The 25,397-nt window shown below is 43.9% G+C and overlaps 1 protein-coding gene across 1 annotated transcript in view; it reads right to left on the bottom strand.

Annotated features, from left to right (window-relative positions):
• The window catches only part of fnbp1a (formin binding protein 1a), a 350,992-nt gene that overhangs the window by 66,898 nt on the left and 258,697 nt on the right, over positions 1-25,397 (bottom strand). Inside the window, exons 16-17 of the mRNA XM_034171436.1 lie at positions 23,738-23,874; positions 2,602-2,760 (exon numbers count right to left, since the gene is read on the bottom strand). Coding sequence (XP_034027327.1) covers positions 2,602-2,760; positions 23,738-23,874 — 296 coding nt within the window. The remainder of the gene's footprint in view (positions 1-2,601; positions 2,761-23,737; positions 23,875-25,397) is intronic.

The following is a 25,397-nucleotide window of genomic DNA, read 5'->3' as shown; positions in this document are numbered from 1 at the left end:
CTCCCTCAGCCCCAACCAGTCCCAGCAGAAGACTGCCCCTCCCTGAGCCTGGTTCTGCTGGAGGTTTCTTCCTGTTAAAAGGGAGTTTTTCCTTCCCACTGTCGCCAAGTGCTTGCTCACAGGGGGTCGTTTTGACCGTTGGGGTTTTTCCATAATTATTGTATGGCTTTGCCTTACAATATAAAGCACCTTGGGGCAACTGTTTGTTGTGATTTGGCGCTATATAAATAAAATTGATTTGATTTGATTTGTAATACAACACAACAAAAAGAACAGAAATGAACATGACTCCCTATGTTGGGGTCTGTGCAATAGACCCTCTTGTGTCCCAGGGGGCGCTCTACGGCAATGACCCTGCTCCTGTTAACACTGCAGGGGATCCTTATGGCTATGACAGTGTTATGTAAACTCCCATAGTAGAACCTTCAATATTACAATATTTTATTCACTCAGTCATTTCAAACTCATCATATTTCAATCAAAGGGACATTTTCATTCAAAAGACCTCACCGTCTTAAACCTTTACTCCGTGCTTGGGCTCGGGGATGTTCTCCAGAATGTGCGTAGCTTCTCCTTGTAGCTGGCGTCCCGCTCTGAATCAGGTGCATTCTTCCTCACACGTCGGCCCACCTGGGTCCAGGTCATCTGTTGGATGCGTTCCACAAGTGATGTTGCTGTCTGTATGAGCTTGACTGCGTATCCCCGTTTCACCATATCCTCTGCTGCCTCCGCAGCCGTGTCATAGATCATAACTCCATCGCCGTGTCTCACACGTAGCCTGGCGGGGAAGAGTGTTTGAAACTGCACGTCTTTCTCTTTCAACACTTTCTGGATTTCAGTGTATTCTCTCCGCTTTCCAGTAATGGCAGGTGGAAAGTCCTGGTCCAAGGTTACTTGTTTATCTTTCCACTTGAAACCTTTCATTTGCCAGGATTTACGCAGCACCATTTCCTTGGTTCGGAAACTTAAAAACTTCACAATAATGGAGCGGGGTGGAGTGCTTGGAGGTGGCATTGGTCCCAGGGAGCGATGTGCTCTTTTGATGTGTAACTCCACGTCATTTGGCAGCTGAAGACCCTCACGAAGCAGTTTTTCCACAAAATTCTCATTTCTGACGCCTCTTTCTCTGCATTTTCACTGACCCCATAGATCTTCACGTTTTCTCGCCTGCCACGGGCCTGCATGTCGGTTAGCTGTTCTTCTAACTTCGAGCATAGCTTTAGCAAGCCAGTAGCTACGTCCTCGGTTGTTTGAATTCGTTCTTCAACCTCTTCTATTCGGTTTTCCGTCACCTCTAGTCTGTTACTGACTGAGGAAATGTCACGTTTCAACTCTTCAAATTGGCCCCGGCTTTCTTGTCGAAACTGTTTTAGCTCGTGTAGGATCTCGGAGTCCGCCACCATGGGATTTGCTGAGCAGGTGTTAGCCTTGTCCACGGAACCCAAAACGTGCTTTTCTTTCCCTTTTTCGTGAAAAAATAGTATATGACGATGTCCGGCCCCCCCTTTTAATACTTTATGTATATGATATTTCTCATAAGAATGGGCCTTTTTATAAGATTTCTCGGGTCCGCTCAGGAGCCTATCTACTGTGCTGCCAGCGTCACGGTGTTCCAATCAGAAGTCTCTTTTAATTCATTTTATTAGTAATTGGAGCGGGCTGCGGCCTCAAATTTAACAGTGGAATATCCGGATAAAATGCTGAAACCGACTTCTTCTGAAACTTCTCTGTTCTCTAACGACGTGCTGGATCAATAGAGCCTGAAATGTGGAGGTTTTCAGCTTGAAACAGGCTGACGACGGCGCCTGGGAGCGCTGCGCGACGTCCCGCTCCGTGGGAAGTCCTTAAAGCGACAGTATCACCTCAAAATCTCTCATCAGCCATTAAAATTTTCACCGAAACTAGCTTAATTTTTCGAACCGTGTCCACTTCGATGTGCCTCACAGGTTTAGAAAAAATTTTGATCAAACAAAGCGCCAGTCTCTCAGCAACTTCTCAGACAAAGGAATTCCGACCAGGGGCTGGAAGACTCCTCCCACAAGGAGTGCTCACAGGTGAATGATGTCACCGACAGGCGTGGAAAAACTCACGCATGTGCACAAGGGTTCAAGCATGTCTGACGTAAAAACATATGAATGAAATCCATATAGTTTTTGAAAAAAATAAAAAGGACCTATACTTTATTGACAGCCCTCGTATACCTGTTTTACTGTAGACTGTTTTGAAGAACAAAGTAAATACTGGACCGATTACAATCTTTTTAGTTCAGAGTTTAAAAGTGAACCCCCAGAAATGTGAACATAGACCCCAGGTTCAAAAATGGCAGAATTCCCAGCATTGGAATTGCTGTGTGAGTGTATACGAACTTGCTGAGAACCTCTCACCACGGGCAACTCTGGAAATGTTGCCCCTCTGTTCCTCAGCAAATTTACTCTGGTGGAAAAGGGAGTGTGTTTGCTGCTGTACCATGAAGTACCATGAGAGTTTAGTCACTTGAGTTTCAACAAAGGTTGCACAAAGGTCATCAAAGATATTGTTTGAGAAAAGTCTGCAATATACTTAAGTGAAGGTAATTTGGTGGTTAGATGGAGGTCACAGCACCTTTAGTATTGCTGTCCAGGAAGACTTTGATGTAGGAGGTGGGTACATATCCCTCATCATCCAGGTTCCTCCGTACTCTGGTCCAGCCATCCCCTTTGTCTTCTTCCACCACAGAAAGTAGTTCCCCCTCTGCCATGGACAGAGTACCTTCATTTTGACCTACAGAAAAGGACATTTGACCAAAAATATAACCAGGTAAATATTGGCTTCCACAAACCTCACAAAACAGACTGGAACCTCCAGAAATACAAAGCACACACACACACAGTTGAGGAGGAGGAGCTCAGTGAAGAACTACCCAAGCTAAGAAGAACAAATTTGGCAAACCTTTGAGAAAGGCACTATTCTGCTCATTTGACAGATTCAGTCCTCTGTGCACTGCTATGGGGGATATTCTGAATAACAGAGGTGGGATGAAGTCACTCTCAAGTCATTCTCAAGTCATCAATCTGCAAGTCCCAAGTCAAGTCTCAAGTCAGCCTGCAAACAATTGGTGGCCATTGTGACTTGAGACTTGACTTGGGACTTGCTGATTCATGACTTGAGAGTGGCTTGATGGTGACTTTGTCCCACCTCTGCTGAATAGCAATCCTGGTGCACATTTTGAAGCATCATAGTAACTTCTTGATCCATCTTTGTCAAGCCTGAACAAACTTGGTATACATAGTAGTTACAGCCATTATCAAAACCAATTTGAAATCGGGGTCCAATTTTGGAACTGTTCAAAAAATGTCATCCTGATTCTCAAAATTGTTAATAGTGCATGTGTAGCAGGATGAATGATCTTAATGATTTTCAGCTGGTGGTTTGATTCCAGCCAGTCAGTGCAGGAGAATGCTCTCATAAAAGAGGGCAGAGAGCGCTCTTCTTTCTCTCACTGCAGGTGTTTGTCTGACATTTTCACTTCTGTGTTCCTGTGAAAAAAGGTAGGTGCCAGGTTAGGGTTAGATGTGGGCTCGTTGATGCGTGTGCTGACAAGTGCTGATGTGAATGTTTTTTTTAAAGTAGAGACCTCTGTGGAGTGTGGCATTGGGTGTGCGCTGTTTGATGCTCTGCTTGTTTTCTGTTATTGTTTAGTCACTGCTTTTTCTTATCGTTTGTTTTACCGCCTTGTTAAGTCACTTTTGGTTCAATTTAGTTCTAGTATTTATCTCTATTTTCTCATGCAGTTTTCATTAGGTTATCACTTGTTTATTTTGCTATTAATACTTGTTTAGTTTTGCTTTAGTATCTATGCTCCATGTTTTCTGATCAATTTGTCATGTTCCAGTTCGGTGTTATATTTTATTCTGTCTTCTGCTTAGTCTGTTCATAGTTCTCTGTTTCACTCCACGTCCTGCATCTGCTCTGTTTTCATCCCTCTCGCATCTCTATCTGTGTTGTCACGCCTATGTGAAGCTAATTTGCAAGAATCCCCCACAAAGTCCCTCTGTTAAATCAAAGACGTGCAGAAGAGGTTACAATTTGCCAAAGAACACATCAACTGGCCTAAAGAGAAATGGAGGAATATTTTGTGGACTGATGATAGTAAAATTGTTCTTTTTTGGGTCCAAGGGCCGCAGACAGTTTGTGAGACGACCCCCAAACTCACAGTTCACAGTGAAGACAGTGAAGCATGGTGGTGCAAGCATCATGATATGGGCATGTTTCTCTACTATGGTGTTGGGCCTATATATCGCATACCAGGTATCATGGATCAGTTTGGATATGTCAAAATACTTGAAGAGGTCATGTTGCCTTATGCTGAAGAGGACATGCCCTTGAAATGGGTGTTTCAACAAGACAATGACCCCAAGCACACTAGTAAACCAGCAAAATCTTGGTTCCAAACCAACAAAATGAATGCCTCGCAGATGTGAAGAAATCATGAAAAACTGTGGTTATACAACTAAATACTAGTTTAGTGATTCACAGGATTGCTAAAAAAGCAGTTTGAACAGAATAGTTTTGAGTTCGTAGCGTCAACAGCAGATGCTACTATTATTGTGAACACCCCCTTTTCTATTTTATTTATTTATTTATTTTTTTACTAATAGCCCAATTTCATAGCCTTAAGAGTGTGCATATCATCAATCAATCAATCAATCAATTTTTTTATATAGCGCCAAATCACAACAAACAGTTGCCCCAAGGCGCTTTATATTGTAAGGCAAGGCCATACAATAATTATGTAAAACCCCAACGGTCAAAACGACCCCCTGTGAGCAAGCACTTGGCTACAGTGGGAAGGAAAAACTCCCTTTTAACAGGAAGAAACCTCCAGCAGAACCAGGCTCAGGGAGGGGCAGTCTTCTGCTGGGACTGGTTGGGGCTGAGGGAGAGAACCAGGAAAAAGACATGCTGTGGAGGGGAGCAGAGATCGATCACTAATGATTAAATGCAGAGTGGTGCATACAGAGCAAAAAGAGAAAGAAACAGTGCATCATGGGAACCCCCCAGCAGTCTACGTCTATAGCAGCATAACTAAGGGATGGTTCAGGGTCACCTGATCCAGCCCTAACTATAAGCTTTAGCAAAAAGGAAAGTTTTAAGCCTAATCTTAAAAGTAGAGAGGGTGTCTGTCTCCCTGATCTGAATTGGGAGCTGGTTCCACAGGAGAGGAGCCTGAAAGCTGAAGGCTCTGCCTCCCATTCTACTCTTACAAACCCTAGGAACTACAAGTAAGCCTGCAGTCTGAGAGCGAAGCGCTCTATTGGGGTGATATGGTACTACGAGGTCCCTAAGATAAGATGGGACCTGATTATTCAAAACCTTATAAGTAAGAAGAAGAATTTTAAATTCTATTCTAGAATTAACAGGAAGCCAATGAAGAGAGGCCAATATGGGTGAGATATGCTCTCTCCTTCTAGTCACCATCAGTACTCTAGCTGCAGCATTTTGAATTAACTGAAGGCTTTTTAGGGAACTTTTAGGACAACCTGATAATAATGAATTACAATAGTCCAGCCTAGAGGAAATAAATGCATGAATTAGTTTTTCAGCATCACTCTGAGACAAGACCTTTCTGATTTTAGAGATATTGCGTAAATGCAAAAAAGCAGTCCTACATATTTGTTTAATATGCGCTTTGAATGACATATCCTGATCAAAAATGACTCCAAGATTTCTCACAGTATTACTAGAGGTCAGGGTAATGCCATCCAGAGTAAGGATCTGGTTAGACACCATGTTTCTAAGATTTGTGGGGCCAAGTACAATAACTTCAGTTTTATCTGAGTTTAAAAGCAGGAAATTAGAGGTCATCCATGTCTTTATGTCTGTAAGACAATCCTGCAGTTTAGCTAATTGGTGTGTGTCCTCTGGCTTCATGGATAGATAAAGCTGGGTATCATCTGCGTAACAATGAAAATTTAAGCAATACCGTCTAATAATACTGCCTAAGGGAAGCATGTATAAAGTGAATAAAATTGGTCCTAGCACAGAACCTTGTGGAACTCCATAATTAACTTTAGTCTGTGAAGAAGATTCCCCATTTACATGAACAAATTGTAATCTATTAGATAAATATGATTCAAACCACCGCAGCGCAGTGCCTTTAATACCTATGGCATGCTCTAATCTCTGTAATAAAATTTTATGGTCAACAGTATCAAAAGCAGCAATGAGGTCTAACAGAACAAGCACAGAGATGAGTCCACTGTCCGAGGCCATAAGAAGATCATTTGTAACCTTCACTAATGCTGTTTCTGTACTATGATGAATTCTAAAACCTGACTGAAACTCTTCAAATAGACCATTCCTCTGCAGATGATCAGTTAGCTGTTTTACAACTACCCTTTCAAGAATTTTTGAGAGAAAAGGAAGGTTGGAGATTGGCCTATAATTAGCTAAGATAGCTGGGTCAAGTGATGGCTTTTTAAGTAATGGTTTAATTACTGCCACCTTAAAAGCCTGTGGTACATAGCCAACTAACAAAGATAGATTGATCATATTTAAGATCGAAGCATTAAATAATGGTAGGGCTTCCTTGAGCAGCCTGGTAGGAATGGGGTCTAATAAACATGTTGATGGTTTGGATGAAGTAACTAATGAAAATAACTCAGACAGAACAATCGGAGAGAAAGAGTCTAACCAAATACCGGCATCACTGAAAGCAGCCAAAGATAACGATACGTCTTTGGGATGGGTATGAGTAATTTTTTCTCTAATAGTTAAAACAGTGCTGAAAAGAAACCTGGGGTTGTTCTTATTTTCTTCAATTAGTGATGAGTAGAAAGATGTCCTAGCTTTACGGAGGGCTTTTTTATAGAGCAACAGACTCTTTTTCCAGGCTAAGTGAAGATCTTCTAAATTAGTGAGACGCCATTTCCTCTCCAACTTACGGGTTATCTGCTTTAAGCTACGAGTTTGTGAGTTATACCACGGAGTCAGACACTTCTGATTTAAAGCTCTCTTTTTCAGAGGAGCTACAGCATCCAAAGTTGTCTTCAATGAGGATGTAAAACTATTGACGAGATACTCTATCTCCCTTACAGAGTTTAGGTAGCTACTCTGCACTGTGTTGGTATATGGCATTAGAGAACATAAAGAAGGAATCATATCCTTAAACCTAGTTACAGCGCTTTCTGAAAGACTTCTAGTGTAATGAAACTTATTCCCCACTGCTGGGTAGTCCATCAGAGTAAATGTAAATGTTATTAAGAAATGATCAGACAGAAGGGAGTTTTCAGGGAATACTGTTAAGTCTTCTATTTCCATACCATAAGTCAGAACAAGATCTAAGATATGATTAAAGTGGTGGGTGGACTCATTTACTTTTTGAGCAAAGCCAATAGAGTCTAATAATAGGTTAAATGCAGTGTTGAGGCTGTCATTCTCAGCATCTGTGTGGATGTTAAAATCGCCCACTATAATTATCTTATCTGAGCTAAGCACTAAGTCAGACAAAAGGTCTGAAAATTCACAGAGAAACTCACAGTAACGACCAGGTGGACGATAGATAATAACAAATAAAACTGGTTTTTGGGACTTCCAATTTGGATGGACAAGACTAAGAGACAAGCTTTCAAATGAATTAAAGCTCTGTCTGGGTTTTTGATTAATTAATAAGCTGGAATGGAAGATTGCTGCTAATCCTCCGCCCCGGCCCGTGCTACGAGCATTCTGACAGTTAGTGTGACTCGGGGGTGTTGACTCATTTAAACTAACATATTCATCCTGCTGTAACCAGGTTTCTGCAAGGCAGAATAAATCAATATGTTGATCAATTATTATATAATTTACTAACAGGGACTTAGAAGAGAGAGACCTAATGTTTAACAGACCACATTTAACTGTTTTAGTCTGTGGTGCAGTTGAAGGTGCTATATTATTTTTTCTTTTTGAATTTTTATGCCCAAATAGATTTTTGCTGGTTATTGGTAGTCTGGGAGCAGGCACCGTCTCTACGGGGATGGGGTAATGAGGGGATGGCAGGGGGAGAGAAGCTGCAGAGAGGTGTGTAAGACTACAACTCTGCTTCCTGGTCCCAACCCTGGATAGTCACGGTTTGGAGGATTTAAGAAAATTGGCCAGATTTCTAGAAATGAGAGCTGCTCCATCCAAAGTGGGATGGATGCCGTCTCTCCTAACAAGACCAGGTTTTCCCCAGAAGCTTTGCCAATTATCTATGAAGCCCACCTCATTTTTTGGACACCACTCAGACAGCCAGCAATTCAAGGAGAACATGCGGCTAAACATGTCACTCCCGGTCCGATTGGGGAGGGGCCCAGAGAAAACTACAGAGTCCGAATGCTTGATATCATGAATGCTTGGTCTTGTTGGATTTGTGAGAATCTACTGAATCTACTGGTACCTTGTTTCCCATATAACAATAAGAAATATACTCAAAAGCTGGATTAATCTTTTTAGTCACATAGCACTACTATTATTCTGAACACTACTGTATGCTCCATGTTTTCTGATTAGTTTGTCATGTTCCAGTTCGGTGTTATATTTTATTCTGTCTTCTGCTTAGTCTGTTCATAGTTCTCTGTTTCACTCCACGCCCTGCATCAGCTCTATGTTTTCATCCCTCTCGCATCCCTATCTGTGTTGTCACGTCATGTCACTCCACTAGCTCTGTGCCCTCCTCTCACACTTTGACTCTGTCTGCTTTGTGTTTTCATTCATTCACGCTCTTGGCACCTGCTCACATATCTTTGTTGATTACATCACTCCACTTTGCGCACTCCCTACTTCACCATCTTGCCCCATCCATACTTTTTGCTCACCAGCCACGCCCCCTTTCTAGATCCTTCTCCTCATGTGCACCTTGTTAACAATTGCCTATTTAATCTCCTCCCAGTCACCACACATTTGCCAGTTTGTCACTTCCAGCGCACATTTCAGCCCTCTTGTATTCAGTCCTGATTTGTCTTGCTGTGTACCAGTACCTTGCTCTGTGTTTCTTGACCACGCCTTTTGCCTCAGCCCATGTGCCAGTGTTTGCTCGTGCCTCAGACCCCTGCCTGGAGATGGCTGCGTTTTTGCCTCACCCTGCTTGAACCTCTGCTCCGCTATCTTACAACCTGTGTACTGAACCTCAGCCTGAAATAAACTCGACAACTACTTGTGCCTCTAATCCTGGTTTGGGAGTTTGTATTTTGGGTCCACCCTCTCTGGGTGCCGGGCGTCTGCCCGTCCTGACATCCATCTCTGGATTATGCTTTATTCTGGATTAATTTGACCCTGAACAAGCTTTTCTTTCTACAATCATCACTTCCAAATCAAAGGTAAACTGTACAGTTTCCTCTTTTTCAGACTCTGTGTTGTAAATGTGTGGACTTTTCTGATCCAGCATTGTAATCAGTGTGCACACTGTAAAAACTATTCTAATTTGATGGCAGATAAAGGAGTGAAAGCAGAAAAGTGTCAAACCACAGCCTTTTGTGTCTGATTTAACAGGTGCACGTCAGGCTGCGGGCCTGAGTCTGAACGCGGTTTGAAAAAAATAAGCGGCCAGTCTTTTATTCACAGAAATGACTCCGGTCCCACTTTCCTCAAATCTGTGTGTCAGAGCTGAACTTTAATTTGTACCTCTGTTACTGTGCACATCCAGACTGCTCAGGGTTCTTAATGGAAATACATTGTGATCGGACGGGACAGTTTTGTTGGGAAAGTGTAGTGACACGGACCCACAACAGGGGGCGTAAATGATCGGACAATGAAAGAGTTGAATATGAACACTTTACTGTTGTGAAAGAGCACGACAAAAACACAGAGGATTACAGAATTTGAGCAAACAGTCAATCCACAAAGGTGACGTGTGGGCAGGCTCGAGGATAGAAGACGTCTGTCCTCAGAAGAACCGGAACCACACGATTTCCTCCGCCACCGAACCTGGAGAATACTGGAGCCGCCAAGTTCCGAGTCCCCAGGTGGCCACCGTCTCCGAGTGTCGGATCTGGTACTGCTGGCGAGGAGCAAAAACAGTCAGATGTGGGTGCATGCACACCCAGTAACAACAATGGTGGGAATTCCACCTCCACCTCTAACACACACTCGTGCAGCTCCTGTCTAACCACTTATCTGGTTGGGGTGTGAAGCGAAGCCGTCGCTGATCATACCAAACGCCAATCTCTCAGATAAGGAACACCACAGGAAAGCGGCTGCAAAAAGAGTTCAGACTAAGACACAGTTTAGTGTTAAGGCTGAGAATATTACCTTCACAGGTAGATGATATCTTGGCAACGAGGTGGAGATGACGTCCGGTTTTTATGGAGTGGAATGATGAAGTGTAGATGGATGACAGCTGTCATGAGATAATGAGTGACAGCTGTCACCCCCGGCTGTGTCCGTGGCGGCAGCGCCCTCTCGTGCCTGAAGCCCGCACTTCAGGCAGGGCGCCCTCTGATGGTGGGCCAGCAGTACCTCCTCTTCTGGCGGCCCACACAACAGGACGCCCCCTCAACGGGCGCCTCCTGGCACCCGACCAGGCTTGTCCGGGTGACGGCGGTAGAAATCGGCCAGGAGGGCCGGGTCCAGGATGAAGCTCCTCTTTACCCAGGAGCGTTCTTCGGGTCCATACCCCTCCCAGTCCACCAAATACTGGAACCCCCGGCCCATTCGACGGATGTCCAGGAGCCGGCGCACTGTCCAAGCCGGCTCCCCGACAATGATCCGGGCAGGAGGCGGTGCCGGACCGGGAGCACAGAGGGGTGAGGTGAGGTGTGGTTTAATCCGGGAGACATGATAAACAGGGTGGATCCGCAGTGAAGCCGGGAGTTGGAGCTTCACTGCAGCAGGACTGAGGATTTTGATGATCTTGAAGGGTCCAGTGAATCTGTCCATCAGTTTGGGTGAGTCCACCTGCAGGGGAATGTCCTTAGTTGATAACCACACCTCCTGCCTGGGCTGGTATGCAGGGGCCGGGGACCGCCGGCGGTCTGCATGGGTCTTAGCCCTCGTCCGGGCCTTCAATAAGGCAGAACGGGCGGTGTGCCACACCCAACGGCACCTCCGCAGGTGGGCCTGGACCGAGGGCACACCGACCTCTCCCTCCACCACGGGAAACAACGGGGGCTGGTACCCCAGACACACCTCAAACGGGGAGAGGCCGGTGGCAGAAGACACCTGACTGTTGTGTGCATACTCGATCCAGGCCAGATGGTTACTCCAAGCCGTCGGGTGCGCGGATGTCACACAGCGGAGGGTCTGTTCCAACTCTTGGTTGGCCCATTCTGCCTGTCCGTTCGTCTGTGGGTGGTACCCGGACGAGAGGCTCACGGTGGCCCCCAGTTCCCTGCAGAAACTCCTCCAGACTTGAGAGGAAAACTGGGGACCATGATCCGAGACTATGTCAGCTGGTATCCCATGCTTCGGGAGGGCCACGAAGTGGGCCGCCTTGGAGAATCGGTCCACTATCGTGAGGATGGTTGTCATGCCCTGGGACGGCGGGAGGCCCGTGACGAAATCCAGGCAGATATGGGACCAGGGGCGATGAGGCACCGGGAGCGGATGGAGAAGTCCTTGGGTCCTCTTATGGTCTGCCTTGCCCCTGGCACAGGTGGTGCAGGCCTGGATATACTCCCGGACGTCGGCTTCCATAGACGCCCACCAGAAGCGCTGCCGGACAACTGCCACGGTCCTTCGCACCCCTGGATGACAGGAGAGCTTGGAACTGTGACAGAAATCCAAGACTGCAGCTCTGGCCTCTGGTGGGACGTACAGACGATTTTTTGGTCCGGTTCCGGGGTCCGGGTTCTGTGCCAGAGCCTCCCGGACGGTCTTCTCCACGTCCCAGGTGAGGGTAGCCACGATAGTGGACTCCAGAATGATGGGCTCCGGTGGATCCGACAGCTCAGTTTTGACTTCGTCTTCGTGTACCCGGGACAAGGCATCTGATCTTTGGTTCTTGGTCCCGGGGCGATAGGTGATCCGGAAGTCAAAACGCCCGAAGAACAGTGACCAGCGGGCTTGCCTGGGGTTCAGCCGCTTGGCGGTCCTGATATACTCCAGGTTCTGATGGTCAGTGAAAACCGTGAATGGCACAGACGCTCCCTCCAACAGGTGTCTCCACTCCTCTAGAGCCTCTTTCACCGCAAGGAGTTCTCGGTTGCCAACATCATAGTTCCGTTCAGCCGGGGTCAACCTGCGAGAAAAGTAGGCACATGGGTGAAGAACCTTAACTTAACTTAACCTTATCTCCTTAACCTCCTTAACCTCCGCTCTGGGATAGCACGGCTCCTATCCCTGAGTCAGAGGCGTCCACTTCAACCACAAACTGGCGGCCAGGGTCGGGCTGCACCAGAACTGGTGCAGTCAAGAACCGTCGTTTCAACTCCCTGAACGCGGCTTCACACTGATCCGACCAGGTGAAGGAGACTTTTGGAGAGGTCAGGGCTGTCAGGGGGCTAACTACCTGACTGTAGCCCTTAATGAACCTCCTGTAGAAATTTGCAAAGCCGAGGAACTGTTGCAGCTTCCTACGGCTTGTTGGTTGTGGCCAATCTCTCACCGCCGCAACCTTGGCCGGATCAGGGGCGACGGAGTTGGAGGAGATGATAAACCCCAGGAAGGACAAAGAGGTGCGGTGAAACTGCACACCCAGAAACAATAATGGTGGGAAGTCCACCTCCACCTCCAATACACACTCGTGCAGCTCCTGTCTAACCACTTATCTGGTTGGGGTGTGAAGCGAAGCCGTCGCTGATCACACCAAACGCCAATCTCTCAGATAAGGACCACCACAGGAAAGCGGCTGCAAAAGAGTTCAGACTAAGACACAGTTTAGTGTTAAGGCTGAGAATATTACCTTCACAGGTAGATGATATCTCGGCAACGAGGTGGAGATGACGTCCGGTTTTTATGGAGTGGAATGATGAAGTGTAGATGGATGACAGCTGTCATGAGATAATGAGTGACAGCTGTCACCCCCTGCTGTGTCCGTGGCGGCAGCGCCCTCTCGTGCCTGAAGCCCGCACTTCAGGCAGGGCGCCCTTTGGTGGTGGGCCAGCAGTACCTCCTCTTCTGGCGGCCCACACAACAAGTTTATCAGATGTGAGCAAAAAATCCATTGTACAAAATCCGTTATATGCAGTGTTTATTACATGAAAAACAATACAAAAATTTTGGGACTTTTTTTTTCCGGTGACTGTGAATATCTGGTTTATACAATGACGGTTTGAGTTTTACTGTACATGGGACTGAACAATAAATTTACCTCTCAAAGCTTTGATGATGAAGTCGCTTCCATCCCACATGGCTGACTTTATTTTCCCAAATGTTGCTTCTGTTCAGATCTGAAGGGAATCTGTACATCATGAAGCCCTTGTTGTGTCTATTTGTGCCTCCAAATGCACAACAACCCGTCATTTTCAGCTAATAAATAAATAAAATAGCTGGATTTACATGCAGACAGATTAACAGCAAATGTTATTTTGAACTCAAGATGGCACCACGAGTCACATGACGATGTTTTTCAACTCTTCATGTTGCCACTCTCTCAATCAACTCTAGCCAGATCTATACTTTATAAGCCATCTTGTTGCCAAGTCTGCATTTTATAAGCCAGCTTGCTAGGGCGCAAGCCGGACTAAGCCATAATGTTTTTGCACTATTTTGGATTGTGGGGGATCATAGTAGAATGACACCCAGTGGAATAGTCCTATGAGTAACTCAGTATATAGCTACAGATTCTTTATTGTCATTGTAACAAGTACAATGGAAGGTGCAAATATAAACCTGAGCAAACCACATGCAGACTTAAAAGGTCTGGAGAAGAAAAGAAACATAAAATTTAACAGAATGGAAAAGATATGTCCAAAGTACAAATTAAAAAAAGAAAAAATATATATAAGAATGTAGTAGCAAAAAGAGAAAGGTATGTACAAAACCTGTAATTTCAGTGGCAGTGGACATTTGCACATAAACAAATATTGCACTCATTTCAAGTGTGTCATGTGACCTGGCTGTTTGGTTCCAGTGTCATTCAAAGCTTTAACAGCAGTTGTGTAGAAACTGTTTTTCAGTCTGTTTGTTCTTGTTTTAATGGTCCTGTACCGTCTGCCTGATGGCAGCAGCTCAAACAGAGAGTGTCCAGGGTGGGAAGAGTCCTTTAGGATGGTGTTGGCTCTCCTGAGACAGTCAGAGCCATGAAGGTTCTCCAGTGTGGGTAGAGGGCGCCCAGTGATCTTCTCTGGAGCTTTTTCCTGTTTGCCCCCATGCAGCTGGTAAACCACGTTCAGAGGCAGTATGTGAGTATGCTCTCCATGGGAGAGCAGGAAATCAGACACCAGACATCTCTGGTTGAGGTTATTTTTCCTGAGGATTCTCAGAAAGTGGTGTCTTTGCTGTGCCTTCTTTACCAAGTGTGTGGTGTTCCTGTCCCAGGTGCGTTTCTGTTGTGGTTTGCCCCTGGTCTGCTGGCTTCTATCTGTCTGTGTTTTCAGGTGAAGCTGAGGTGGAGCTGCTGGGTGAAGTGACTATGTGCTTTCACTGTGTGCTACGTCAGGGCTCTGCTCCCGGCTGTCAGGTGGCACGTGGGCCCCGCCCCATCTGTCAAGACAGAGCATGGAGTTGACAGAGTAGTGTCTCACAGCTGAGCTGGATCTTCACTGAGTGGGTGCTCACAGCTGATGATCATCACGGCTACAAATTTAACCCCAAACCTGTCATGGGTTCGGGGCCAGAATCTTTTGCTACTTGTGCTTTGCTACGACAGCTTACAATCACTAACATCTGCTGCTGTCCGCCTAAAGAACCTCCGTGTTCCTCCGGGTTGGAATCGGGTTGCCACAGGTTCCCAGCTGTGCCACGCCATCACACCCAGCCGGTAACTCAGTCCGACGACCACTCTCTGTGGCTTCGGCTAGCCCAAGGATGCGTATGTTCTGGCGGCGACTGCGGTTCTCCAAATCAACCACTTTAGCTTTTAGCTTAGTGTTCTCGTCTCGGAAGGAGGAACAGGAGTTTTCCAGATCCAGAACTTGCTGGCTCAGGTCGTCAGAGGCGAGCTCAAGTGAAGAAATTCGTTGGTCATGGTCATCCACAGATATTTTAATTTGATCCAGTTTGGAATTAATTATACCAAAAGATTCCTTGAAGTTATCAGATAGCTTCTGGCGGTGTTCCTCCAGTAGCTCAGTGATGGCGTCAAGCGTGAGGCCTGGACCGGCTGTGCTAGCACCCTCTTTGTTGGCAGGTTTTGCCCCCTTAGTCGGCATCGTAGTCAACTTTGACCGGTTCAAATGATAAAAAATGTTATTACCGACAAAAGCGGCACAAAATTAAAGTGATATGAAAAGGTAAAAAGCCGGAGCACGTTCACCACATGTCTACTCCATTCGTTTACCAACCGGAAGTCGGTAACATTCTGATCATTGGTGACTTTAACTTTCATATAAATAAGCCTTCTGATCCCCTCTGCAAATCATTTATGGAAATTGTGGATGCATTAGGATTTCGGCAATCCATTTGGGATTCGACGCACATTAGTGGAAATACCCTGGATCTGGTTCTTGCACGTGGTATTGCTGTCACGAATATTGACATCATGCCTCTTACATCAGTGGTGTCTGATCACTCACTTATTAAGTTTACAGTTTCGCTGCCGTGTTTAGTGGAACAACAACCTTATATATCATTACGGCGATGCATCAACTCCTCAACTAAGACTGAACTCGAAGCTGGACTGCCTGATGGCTTAGCTTCACATCTGACAAATACCCAGTCAGTAGACAGACTTGTGGATAGTTTAAACTCAGCGCTCAAAACTACACTTGACATGATTGCACCACCTGTGTTAAAACTGCGCTCCCCACAATCGCAGTCACCTTGGTTCAATGACTATCTGCGTGACCTCAAGCATAAAGGTCTAGAACGGAAATGGCGTCATTCCAAATTAGAAGTATTTCACCTTGCATGGTGTGATGCTATCTTAGACTATAAGCATGCATTACTGCCTACAAAGTGGACCTATTACTCTGATTTGATCAACAAAAACAAGCATAACTCAAAGTTCTTGTTCGACACGGTGGCAACACTTTTGCATGGACAACCACCTGTAGTTCGCTCTCCTTTTACAGCACAAGATTTCCTGGATTACTTTAAGAAAATAGAAGACATCAGGTTAAACATATCCCAGCATGCCTTAATCCAGCCACTACACCCTGCTATTGATGTGGGTGCCACTACTGAGGTATTACCTAGATTTACAGAATTTGATAGTATCTCACTAGACATGTTGACAAAACTCGTAATGTCAAAAAGCAAAAAACACAACCTGTTTATTTAATCCTATACCAACAAAACTGTTTAAGGACCTGTGGCCCACTCTTGGGCCGATTGTGCTGGAAATTATTAATCTTTCTTTAACTTCTGGATCTGTTCCTAAATGTTTCAAATCTGCAGTGATTAAACCATTACGTAAGAAACCTAATCTTGCCCCTAGTGTATTGACAAACTATTGGCCGATATCAAATGTATCATTTTGCTCTAAAATTCTGGAAAAAGTGGTTTCATGGCAGCTCGTAGACTATCTTACTGAGAATAATCTCTTTGAGCCACTGCAGTCTGCTTTTAGAAAATATCATTCCACAGAGACGGCTCTCACTAAAGTGGTGAATGATCTTCTGCTTACAATGGATTCAGACACCACTACGGTTCTGTTGCTGTTAGATCTCAATGCTGCATTTGATACAGTGGATCATCATATTCTACTTGATAGGCTGGAAAATCATTTTGGGATTACTGGGAGTGCCCTTGCATGGCTGACGTCATACTTGACCAGTTGTTTTCACTGTGTTTTGTACAGTAACACTACCTCTAACCTTAGTGATATGAAATTTGGGGTTCCACAGGGGTCTGTCTTAGGCCCCTTGCTTTTCTCCCTTTTATAGCACCCCTTGGGCACATATTGCAGCATTTTGGGATTACCTTTCACTGCTATGCAGATGATACTCAGTTATACATGCTGATAACTGCTGGTAATATCATTCACATAAAATCCTTAGAAGATTGCCTTGCAGCAGTGAGAAGATGGATGTCTAGAAACTTCCTACTTTTAAACTCTGACAAGACTGAAATGATGGTTCTTGGTCCAGTGAGACATCGGCATCAATTTGACCAGTTAACACTCAGCCTAGGCTCGTGTGTCATACATCGGACCGGGAGTGACATGTTTAGCCGCATGTTCTCCTTGAATTGCTGGCTGTCTGAGTGGTGTCCAAAAAATGAGGTGGGCTTCATAGATAATTGGCAAAGCTTCTGGGGAAAACCTGGTCTTGTTAGGAGAGACAGCATCCATCCCACTTTGGATGGAGCAGCTCTCATTTCTAGAAATCTGGCCAATTTTCTTAAATCCTCCAAACCGTGACTATCCAGGGTTGGGACCAGGAAGCAGAGTTGTAGTCTTACACACCTCTCTGCAGCTTCTCTCCCCCTGCCATCCCCTCATTACCCCATCCCCGTAGAGACGGTGCCTGCTCCCAGACCACCAATAACCAGCAAAAATCTATTTAAGCATAAAAATTCAAAAAGAAAAAATAATATAGCACCTTCAACTGCACCACAGACTAAAACAGTTAAATCAATCAATCAATCAATTTTATTTATATAGCGCCAAATCACAACAAACAGTTGCCCCAAGGCGCTTTATATTGTAAGGCAAGGCCATACAATAATTATGTAAAACCCCAACGGTCAAAACGACCCCCTGTGAGCAAGCACTTGGCTACAGTGGGAAGGAAAAACTCCCTTTTAACAGGAAGAAACCTCCAGCAGAACCAGGCTCAGGGAGGGGCAGTCTTCTGCTGGGACTGGTTGGGGCTGAGGGAGAGAACCAGGAAAAAGACATGCTGTGGAGGGGAGCAGAGATCGATCACTAATGATTAAATGCAGAGTGGTGCATACAGAGCAAAAAGAGAAAGAAACAGTGCATCATGGGAACCCCCCAGCAGTCTACGTCTATAGCAGCATAACTAAGGGATGGTTCAGGGTCACCTGATCCAGCCCTAACTATAAGCTTTAGCAAAAAGGAAAGTTTTAAGCCTAATCTTAAAAGTAGAGAGGGTGTCTGTCTCCCTGATCTGAATTGGGAGCTGGTTCCACAGGAGAGGAGCCTGAAAGCTGAAGGCTCTGCCTCCCATTCTACTCTTACAAACCCTAGGAACTACAAGTAAGCCTGCAGTCTGAGAGCGAAGCGCTCTATTGGGGTGATATGGTACTACGAGGTCCCTAAGATAAGATGGGACCTGATTATTCAAAACCTTATAAGTAAGAAGAAGAATTTTAAATTCTATTCTAGAATTAACAGGAAGCCAATGAAGAGAGGCCAATATGGGTGAGATATGCTCTCTCCTTCTAGTCCCCGTCAGTACTCTAGCTGCAGCATTTTGAATTAACTGAAGGCTTTTTAGGGAACTTTTAGGACAACCTGATAATAATGAATTACAATAGTCCAGCCTAGAGGAAATAAATGCATGAATTAGTTTTTCAGCATCACTCTGAGACAATGTGGTCTATTAAACATTAGGTCTCTCTCTTCTAAGTCCCTGTTAGTAAATGATATAATAATTGATCAACATATTGATTTATTCTGCCTAACAGAAACCTGGTTACAGCAGGATGATTATATTAGTTTAAATGAGTCAACACCCCCGAGTCACACTAACTGCAAGAACGCTCATAGCACGGGCCGAGGCGGAGGATTAGCAGCAATCTTCCATTCCAGCTTATTAATTAATCAAAAACCCAGATAGAGCTTTAATTCATTTGAAAGCTTGACTCTTAGTCTTGTCCATCCAAATTGGAAGTCCCAAAAACCAGTTTTATTTGTTGTTATCTATCGTCCTCCTGGTCGTTACTGTGAGTTTCTCTGTGAATTTTCAGAACTTTTGTCTGACTTAGTGCTTAGCTCAGATAAGATAATTATAGTGGGCGATTTTAACATCCACACAGATGCTGAGAATGACAGCCTCAACACTGCATTTAATCTATTATTAGACTCAATTGGCTTTGCTCAAAATGTAAATGAGTCCACCCACCACTTTAATCATATCTTAGATCTTGTTCTGACTTATGGTATGGAAATTGAAGACTTAACAGTATTCCCTGAAAACTCCCTTCTGTCTGATCATTTCTTAATAACATTTACATTTACTCTGATGGACTACCCAGCAGTGGGGAATAAGTTTCATTACACTAGAAGTCTTTCAGAAAGCGCTGTAACTAGGTTTAAGGATATGTTTCCTTCTTTATGTTCCCTAATGCCATATACCAACACAGTGCAGAGTAGCTACCTAAACTCTGTGAGTGAGATAGAGTATCTCGTCAATAGTTTTACATCCTTATTGAAGACAACTTTGGATGCTGAAGCTCCTCTGAAAAAGAGAGCTTTAAATCAGAAGTGCCTGACTCCGTGGTATAACTCACAAACTCGCAGCTTAAAGCAGATAACCCATAAGTTGGAGAGGAAATGGCGTCTCACTAATTTAGAAGATCTTCACTTAGCCTGGAAAAAGAGTCTGTTGTTCTATAAAAAAGCCCTCCGTAAAGCTAGGACATCTTACTACTCATCACTAACTGAAGAAAATAAGAACAACCCCAGGTTTCTTTTCAGCACTGTAGCCAGGCTGACAAAGAGTCGGAGCTCTATTGAGCCGAGTATTCCTTTAACTAGTAATGACTTCATGACTTTCTTTGCTAATAAAATTTTAACTATTAGAGAAAAAATTACTCATAACCATCCCAAAGACGTATCGTTATCTTTGGCTGCTTTCAGTGATGCCGGTATTTGGTTAGACTCTTTCTCTCCGATTGTTCTGTCTGAGTTATTTTCATTAGTTACTTCATCCAAACCATCAACATGTTTATTAGACCCCATTCCTACCAGGCTGCTCAAGGAAGCCCTACCATTATTTAATGCTTCGATCTTAAATATGATCAATCTATCTTTATTATTTGGCTATGTACCACAGGCTTTTAAGGTGGCAGTAATTAAACCATTACTTAAAAAGCCATCACTTGACCCAGCTATCTTAGCTAATTATAGGCCAATCTCCAACCTTCCTTTTCTCTCAAAAATTCTTGAAAGGGTAGTTGTAAAACAGCTAACTGATCATCTGCAGAGGAATGGTCTATTTGAAGAGTTTCAGTCAGGTTTTAGAATTCATCATAGTACAGAAACAGCATTAGTGAAGGTTACAAATGATCTTCTTATGGCCTCAGACAGTGGACTTATCTCTGTGCTTGTTCTGTTAGACCTCAGTGCTGCTTTTGACACTGTTGACCATAAAATTTTATTACAGAGATTAGAGCATGCCATAGGTATTAAAGGCACTGCGCTGCTGTGGTTTGAATCATATTTATCTAATAGATTACAATTTGTTCATGTAAATGGGGAATCTTCTTCACAGACTAAGGTTAATTATGGAGTTCCACAAGGTTCTGTGCTAGGACCAATTTTATTCACTTTATACATGCTTCCCTTAGGCAGTATTATTAGACGGCATTGCTTAAATTTTCATTGTTACGCAGATGATACCCAGCTTTATCTATCCATGAAGCCAGAGGACACACACCAATTAGCTAAACTGCAGGATTGTCTTACAGACATAAGGACATGGATGACCTCTAATTTCCTGCTTTTAAACTCAGATAAAACTGAAGTTATTGTACTTGGCCCCACAAATCTTAGAAACATGGTGTCTAACCAGATCCTTACTCTGGATGGCATTACCCTGACCTCTAGTAATACTGTGAGAAATCTTGGAGTCATTTTTGATCAGAATATGTCATTCAAAGTGCATATTAAACAAATATGTAAGACTGCTTTTTTGCATTTACGCAATATCTCTAAAATTAGAAAGGTCTTGTCTCAGAGTGATGCTGAAAAACTAATTCATGCATTTATTTCCTCTAGGCTGGACTATTGTAATTCATTATTATCAGGTTGTCCTAAAAGTTCCCTGAAAAGCCTTCAGTTAATTCAAAATGCTGCAGCTAGAGTACTAACGGGGACTTGAAGGAGAGAGCATATCTCACCCATATTGGCCTCTCTTCATTGGCTTCCTGTTAATTCTAGAATAGAATTTAAAATTCTTCTTCTTACTTATAAGGTTTTGAATAGTCAGGTCCCTTCTTATCTTAGGGACCTCATAGTACCATATCACCCCAATAGAGCGCTTCGCTCTCAGACTGCAGGCTTACTTGTAGTTCCTAGGGTTTGTAAGAGTAGAATGGGAGGCAGAGCCTTCAGCTTTCAGGCTCCTCTCCTGTGGAACCAGCTCCCAATTTGGATCAGGGAGACAGACACCTTCTCTACTTTTAAGATTAGGCTTAAAACTTTCCTTTTTGCTAAAGCTTATAGTTAGGGCTGGATCAGGTGACCCTGAACCATCCCTTAGTTATGCTGCTATAGACTTAGACTGCTGGGGGGTTTCCATAATGCATTGAGTGTTTCTTTCTCTTTTTGCTCCGTATGCATCACTCTGCATTTAATCATTAGTGATCGATCTCTGCCCCCCTTCACGGCATGTCTTTTTCCTGTTTTTTTCCCTCAGCCCCAACCAGTCTCAGCAGAAGACTGCCCCTCCCTGAGCCTGGTTCTGCTGGAGGTTTCTTCCTGTTAAAAGGGAGTTTTTCCTTCCCACTGTTGCCACGTGCTTGCTCACAGGGGGTCGTTTTGACCGTTGGGGTTTTTCCGTAATTATTGTATGGCTTTGCCTTACAATATAAAGCGCCTTGGGGCAACTGTTTGTTGTGATTTGGCGCTATATAAATAAAATTCATTTGATACATCACACTGACAAAGTGAGGAACCTTGGGGTAATTTTTGATCCTTCATTGTCCTTTGGCCTCCACATTAGAAATATTACTAGGACTGCTTTCTTCCACCTGCAAAATATAGCGAAGATTCGTCCCATCCTGTCTATGGCTGATGCTGAGACCATGATCCATGCATTTATCTTTTCCAGATTGGACTACTGCAATGTTTTATTTTCTGGTTTACTACAGTCCAGCATTAGGGCTCTCCAATTGGTTCAGAATGCTGCAGACAGACTTTTGACACAAAGCAGAAAGTTTGACCACATTACACCCATTTTGGCGTCTCTTCACTGGCTTCCTGTCGCAGTGAGATCAGATTTTAAGATTCTGCTACTAACCTATAAAATTATTCATGGACTGGCACCTCCCTACCTAGCTGATTAATCTAATCTAATCTAAGCTAATTAAACCTTACGTATCGGTCCGGGCTTTACGTTCTCAGGGTACAGGACTACTTTGTGTCCCTAGGGTGAATAAGAAGTCTGTGGGTCACAGAGCTTTCTCTTATCGTGCCCCTGTTCTGTGGAATGATCTCCCTGCGTCAATAAAACAGTCAGATTCTGTGGAGACTTTCAAGTCCAGACTTAAATGGTAAATGGACTGCATTTATATAGCGCTTTTCCATCTGCATCAGACGCTCAAAGCGCTTTACAATTATGCCTCACATTCACCCCGATGTCAGGGTGCTGCCATATAAGGCGCTCATTACACACCGGGTGCAATAGGGGATTAAAGGCCTTGCCCAAGGGCCCTTAGTGATTTTCCAGTCAGGCGGGGATTTGAACCCATAATCTTCTGGACTCAAGCCCAACACCTTAACCACTAGAACATCACCTCCCTCCCACCTCCCACTTAAGACGCACTTATTTTCCCTTTCATATGGCTAGCATACTGGTACAATTTTGTTTTATGCTTTTTACTCTTTTAATTCATTTATTAGTAAACGTAGCGGGCCGCGGCCTCAACTTTATCTAAATTCTGGGTCTTTTAGTGAAGTTTAGGGCTAGTGGCCGGCGATCACCTTAGTATTTCTCTGTTTTTCTTGTTTAATGCTGGCAAATTATACAGTATTTTTTTTGTCTTTCTGATGCCTGATTCTGTTTTTTCTCTCTGTTTAAGGTGCAGCTCCATCCAGAGATGGGAGTTGTATTCATGTTGGCGATCCTCCTGTCCTGTGCGCCAATAGCATTTCTTGTATATTCATCTGTAAATTGTTCTCTAATTTATGTTTGTAGCATGGCAGGCAAGCAGAGGGTCACCCCTTTGAGTCTGGTCTGCTTGAGGTTTTTTCCTCAGAGGGAGTTTTTCCTTTACCACTGTTGCTCTGGGGGGTTGGTAAGGTTAGACCTTACCTGTGTGAAGCGCTTTGAGGCAACTCTGTTGTGATTTGGCGCTATATAAATGAAAATAAATTGAAATTGAAATTTGTACAACCTGCGTTCAACATGCTGTGTGAATGTTGGAAGCATGATAAGATGGCAAAGCGACCTCATCTTGTCCACCGTTCCACTGGGTTTCCAGTGTGAGCGACACGTGAATGTAGAGTGCATGTACTGTACCCGAATCAATGTAGCAACCGCTGTACAAGGTGTTTGAAGGTGGCCCTGATTTTTCACCAGTGGTATTCGAATCCTCCTTCGCATCAATCGTGTTATGTGTGAAGGGGCCATTATAGGGGTGAAAGTCAATGACTAGTTGTCTGTCTGACATAAGATAGTGTTTCACATAATATATACTAAAATAGGCTCCACCCCAACCACACTGCCAACCTCCATGACCTCAAACACAATATATAACATAATATATACTGTAGGGAAGGATGACCAGCGGACATGATCCTGCGTGATATCATTGATGATGTGGTCATTGTCAGTGAGAGGAAAGATCTTACCTTGGAAGGGGTACAAGGACTTGCAGGTTCCAATACTTGGTAAAGGTTCTTCATCATCAAAGTCGTCATCAAACTCTGAACTACGAGATTTAAAATGGAGCTCTGTGCTGTGGTCCTCAGTGTAGCTGCCATCAGGACTGTGGAGACATGGCCAGAGGAGCAAAGATTCAATTCAGTTTATTTATATCACACCAAATTGCAACAGAGCTGCCTCAAGGCTCTTCACAAGGGCAAGGTTTAACCTTACCAATGCCCCTGAGCAAACACACAGCGACAGTGGTCATACAAAACACTCCCTCTCGCATTTTTGGTTAAGAAATCTCAAGCAGACCAGACTCAGAGGGGTGACCCACTGCTTAGACCAAAACTAACAAATATCAGAGACAACAAAACAAAAAACAACAAAACAAGAATGAAAATACAGTATTATGCAAATAGAAGTCAACACAAGCAATATTGGAACCAAAAATATTTTATTTTCTGAATAAATTGGCTACTGTTGTGAATGCAGTATTGTACAGCATACAAGAAAAAAAAACAAAGAAAAGTACACCAACCACCACATATGGTGATACAGCAACCAAAAAATAGACATGTATGAAAAAGTGTGTGTTTGTTGATGGGGGAGAGCCCATCAACCCTGTTTATATAGGGTTAATGGGCCTCATGTATCAACGTTGCGTATGGCGATATTGGAGCGTATATGGGGTGTACGCCAAAACGGCTGCGCCACGTGGCATTTATTAATGTGGTCGTTGCCGTACGCTGCGCTGAAAATATACACCAGGTCGAGAGGTGGCGTAAATTATACACCAAAATGAACCAGCGCTGGAATCCACATAAAAATGAAGATGATCAACATGATAAACAGTGCCATTATACAAATCAATGCATATGTTACATAAATAACACTTTCCTGATTATACTACATAATAATCAATACAAATCCCGCTTTTGCTGTGGTCACAGCGCTGACCGCAAAGAAAGCGCTGCTCGCCTTTTTCTCCAGACTTCGAGCCTGGAGCCAGAGCAGCGCTGAGCTTAACTTCATGTGGTGTGATTGTTTTAGACTATGAAATTGATAATAACAACTGTAGTTTCGTCATTCCCTTCGCCCGTGCTGCAATCAGGTTTTGTCGTCTCCATTCGTTTGTTACAATAAAATAAATAAAGAAATACATTTTTAAAATAAAGAAATCTGACAGATTAGGCATGTCTTATTAATTGAGCAAGCAAATATCCACATGTCAAGAATTACTGACATGTGGAAAGAGAATACAGTGGTCCCTCGCTATAACGCCGTTCACCTTTCACAGCCTCGCCGTTTCGCGGATTTCTTTAGTCCAATTTTGCATGCTTTTTTTACAGTGCATTGTGGTCTGCTTGTCTGTTTATAAGAATCTTCTCGCTCAGAAGAAAAAAGAGCGCCAACAACTACTCATAACTGTGTTTGTCACTCGGAAAAAGACACCTGCAGCAAGGTGTGAGTGGAAAAAGGCGCGACAGTGGCGCAGCGCCAGGATGAAGAGGCGCGGTCAGAGGAACTGTGAAATACTGGTCAGTCACTATTAATAATTTCTTATGTGTCCAACCTCGTAGGTTGATCGTTAAAATTAAATTTGTTAGTTCTAAAAGCCATCATAATTATTTATAGGAAAAC

This window comes from Thalassophryne amazonica, chromosome 5 (assembly GCF_902500255.1).
Source record: "Thalassophryne amazonica chromosome 5, fThaAma1.1, whole genome shotgun sequence".
In the NCBI taxonomy this organism is placed as follows: domain Eukaryota; kingdom Metazoa; phylum Chordata; class Actinopteri; order Batrachoidiformes; family Batrachoididae; genus Thalassophryne; species Thalassophryne amazonica.
The sequence above is the reverse complement of the archived record's forward strand: the minus strand, read 5'-3'. Positions and strand labels throughout refer to the sequence as shown.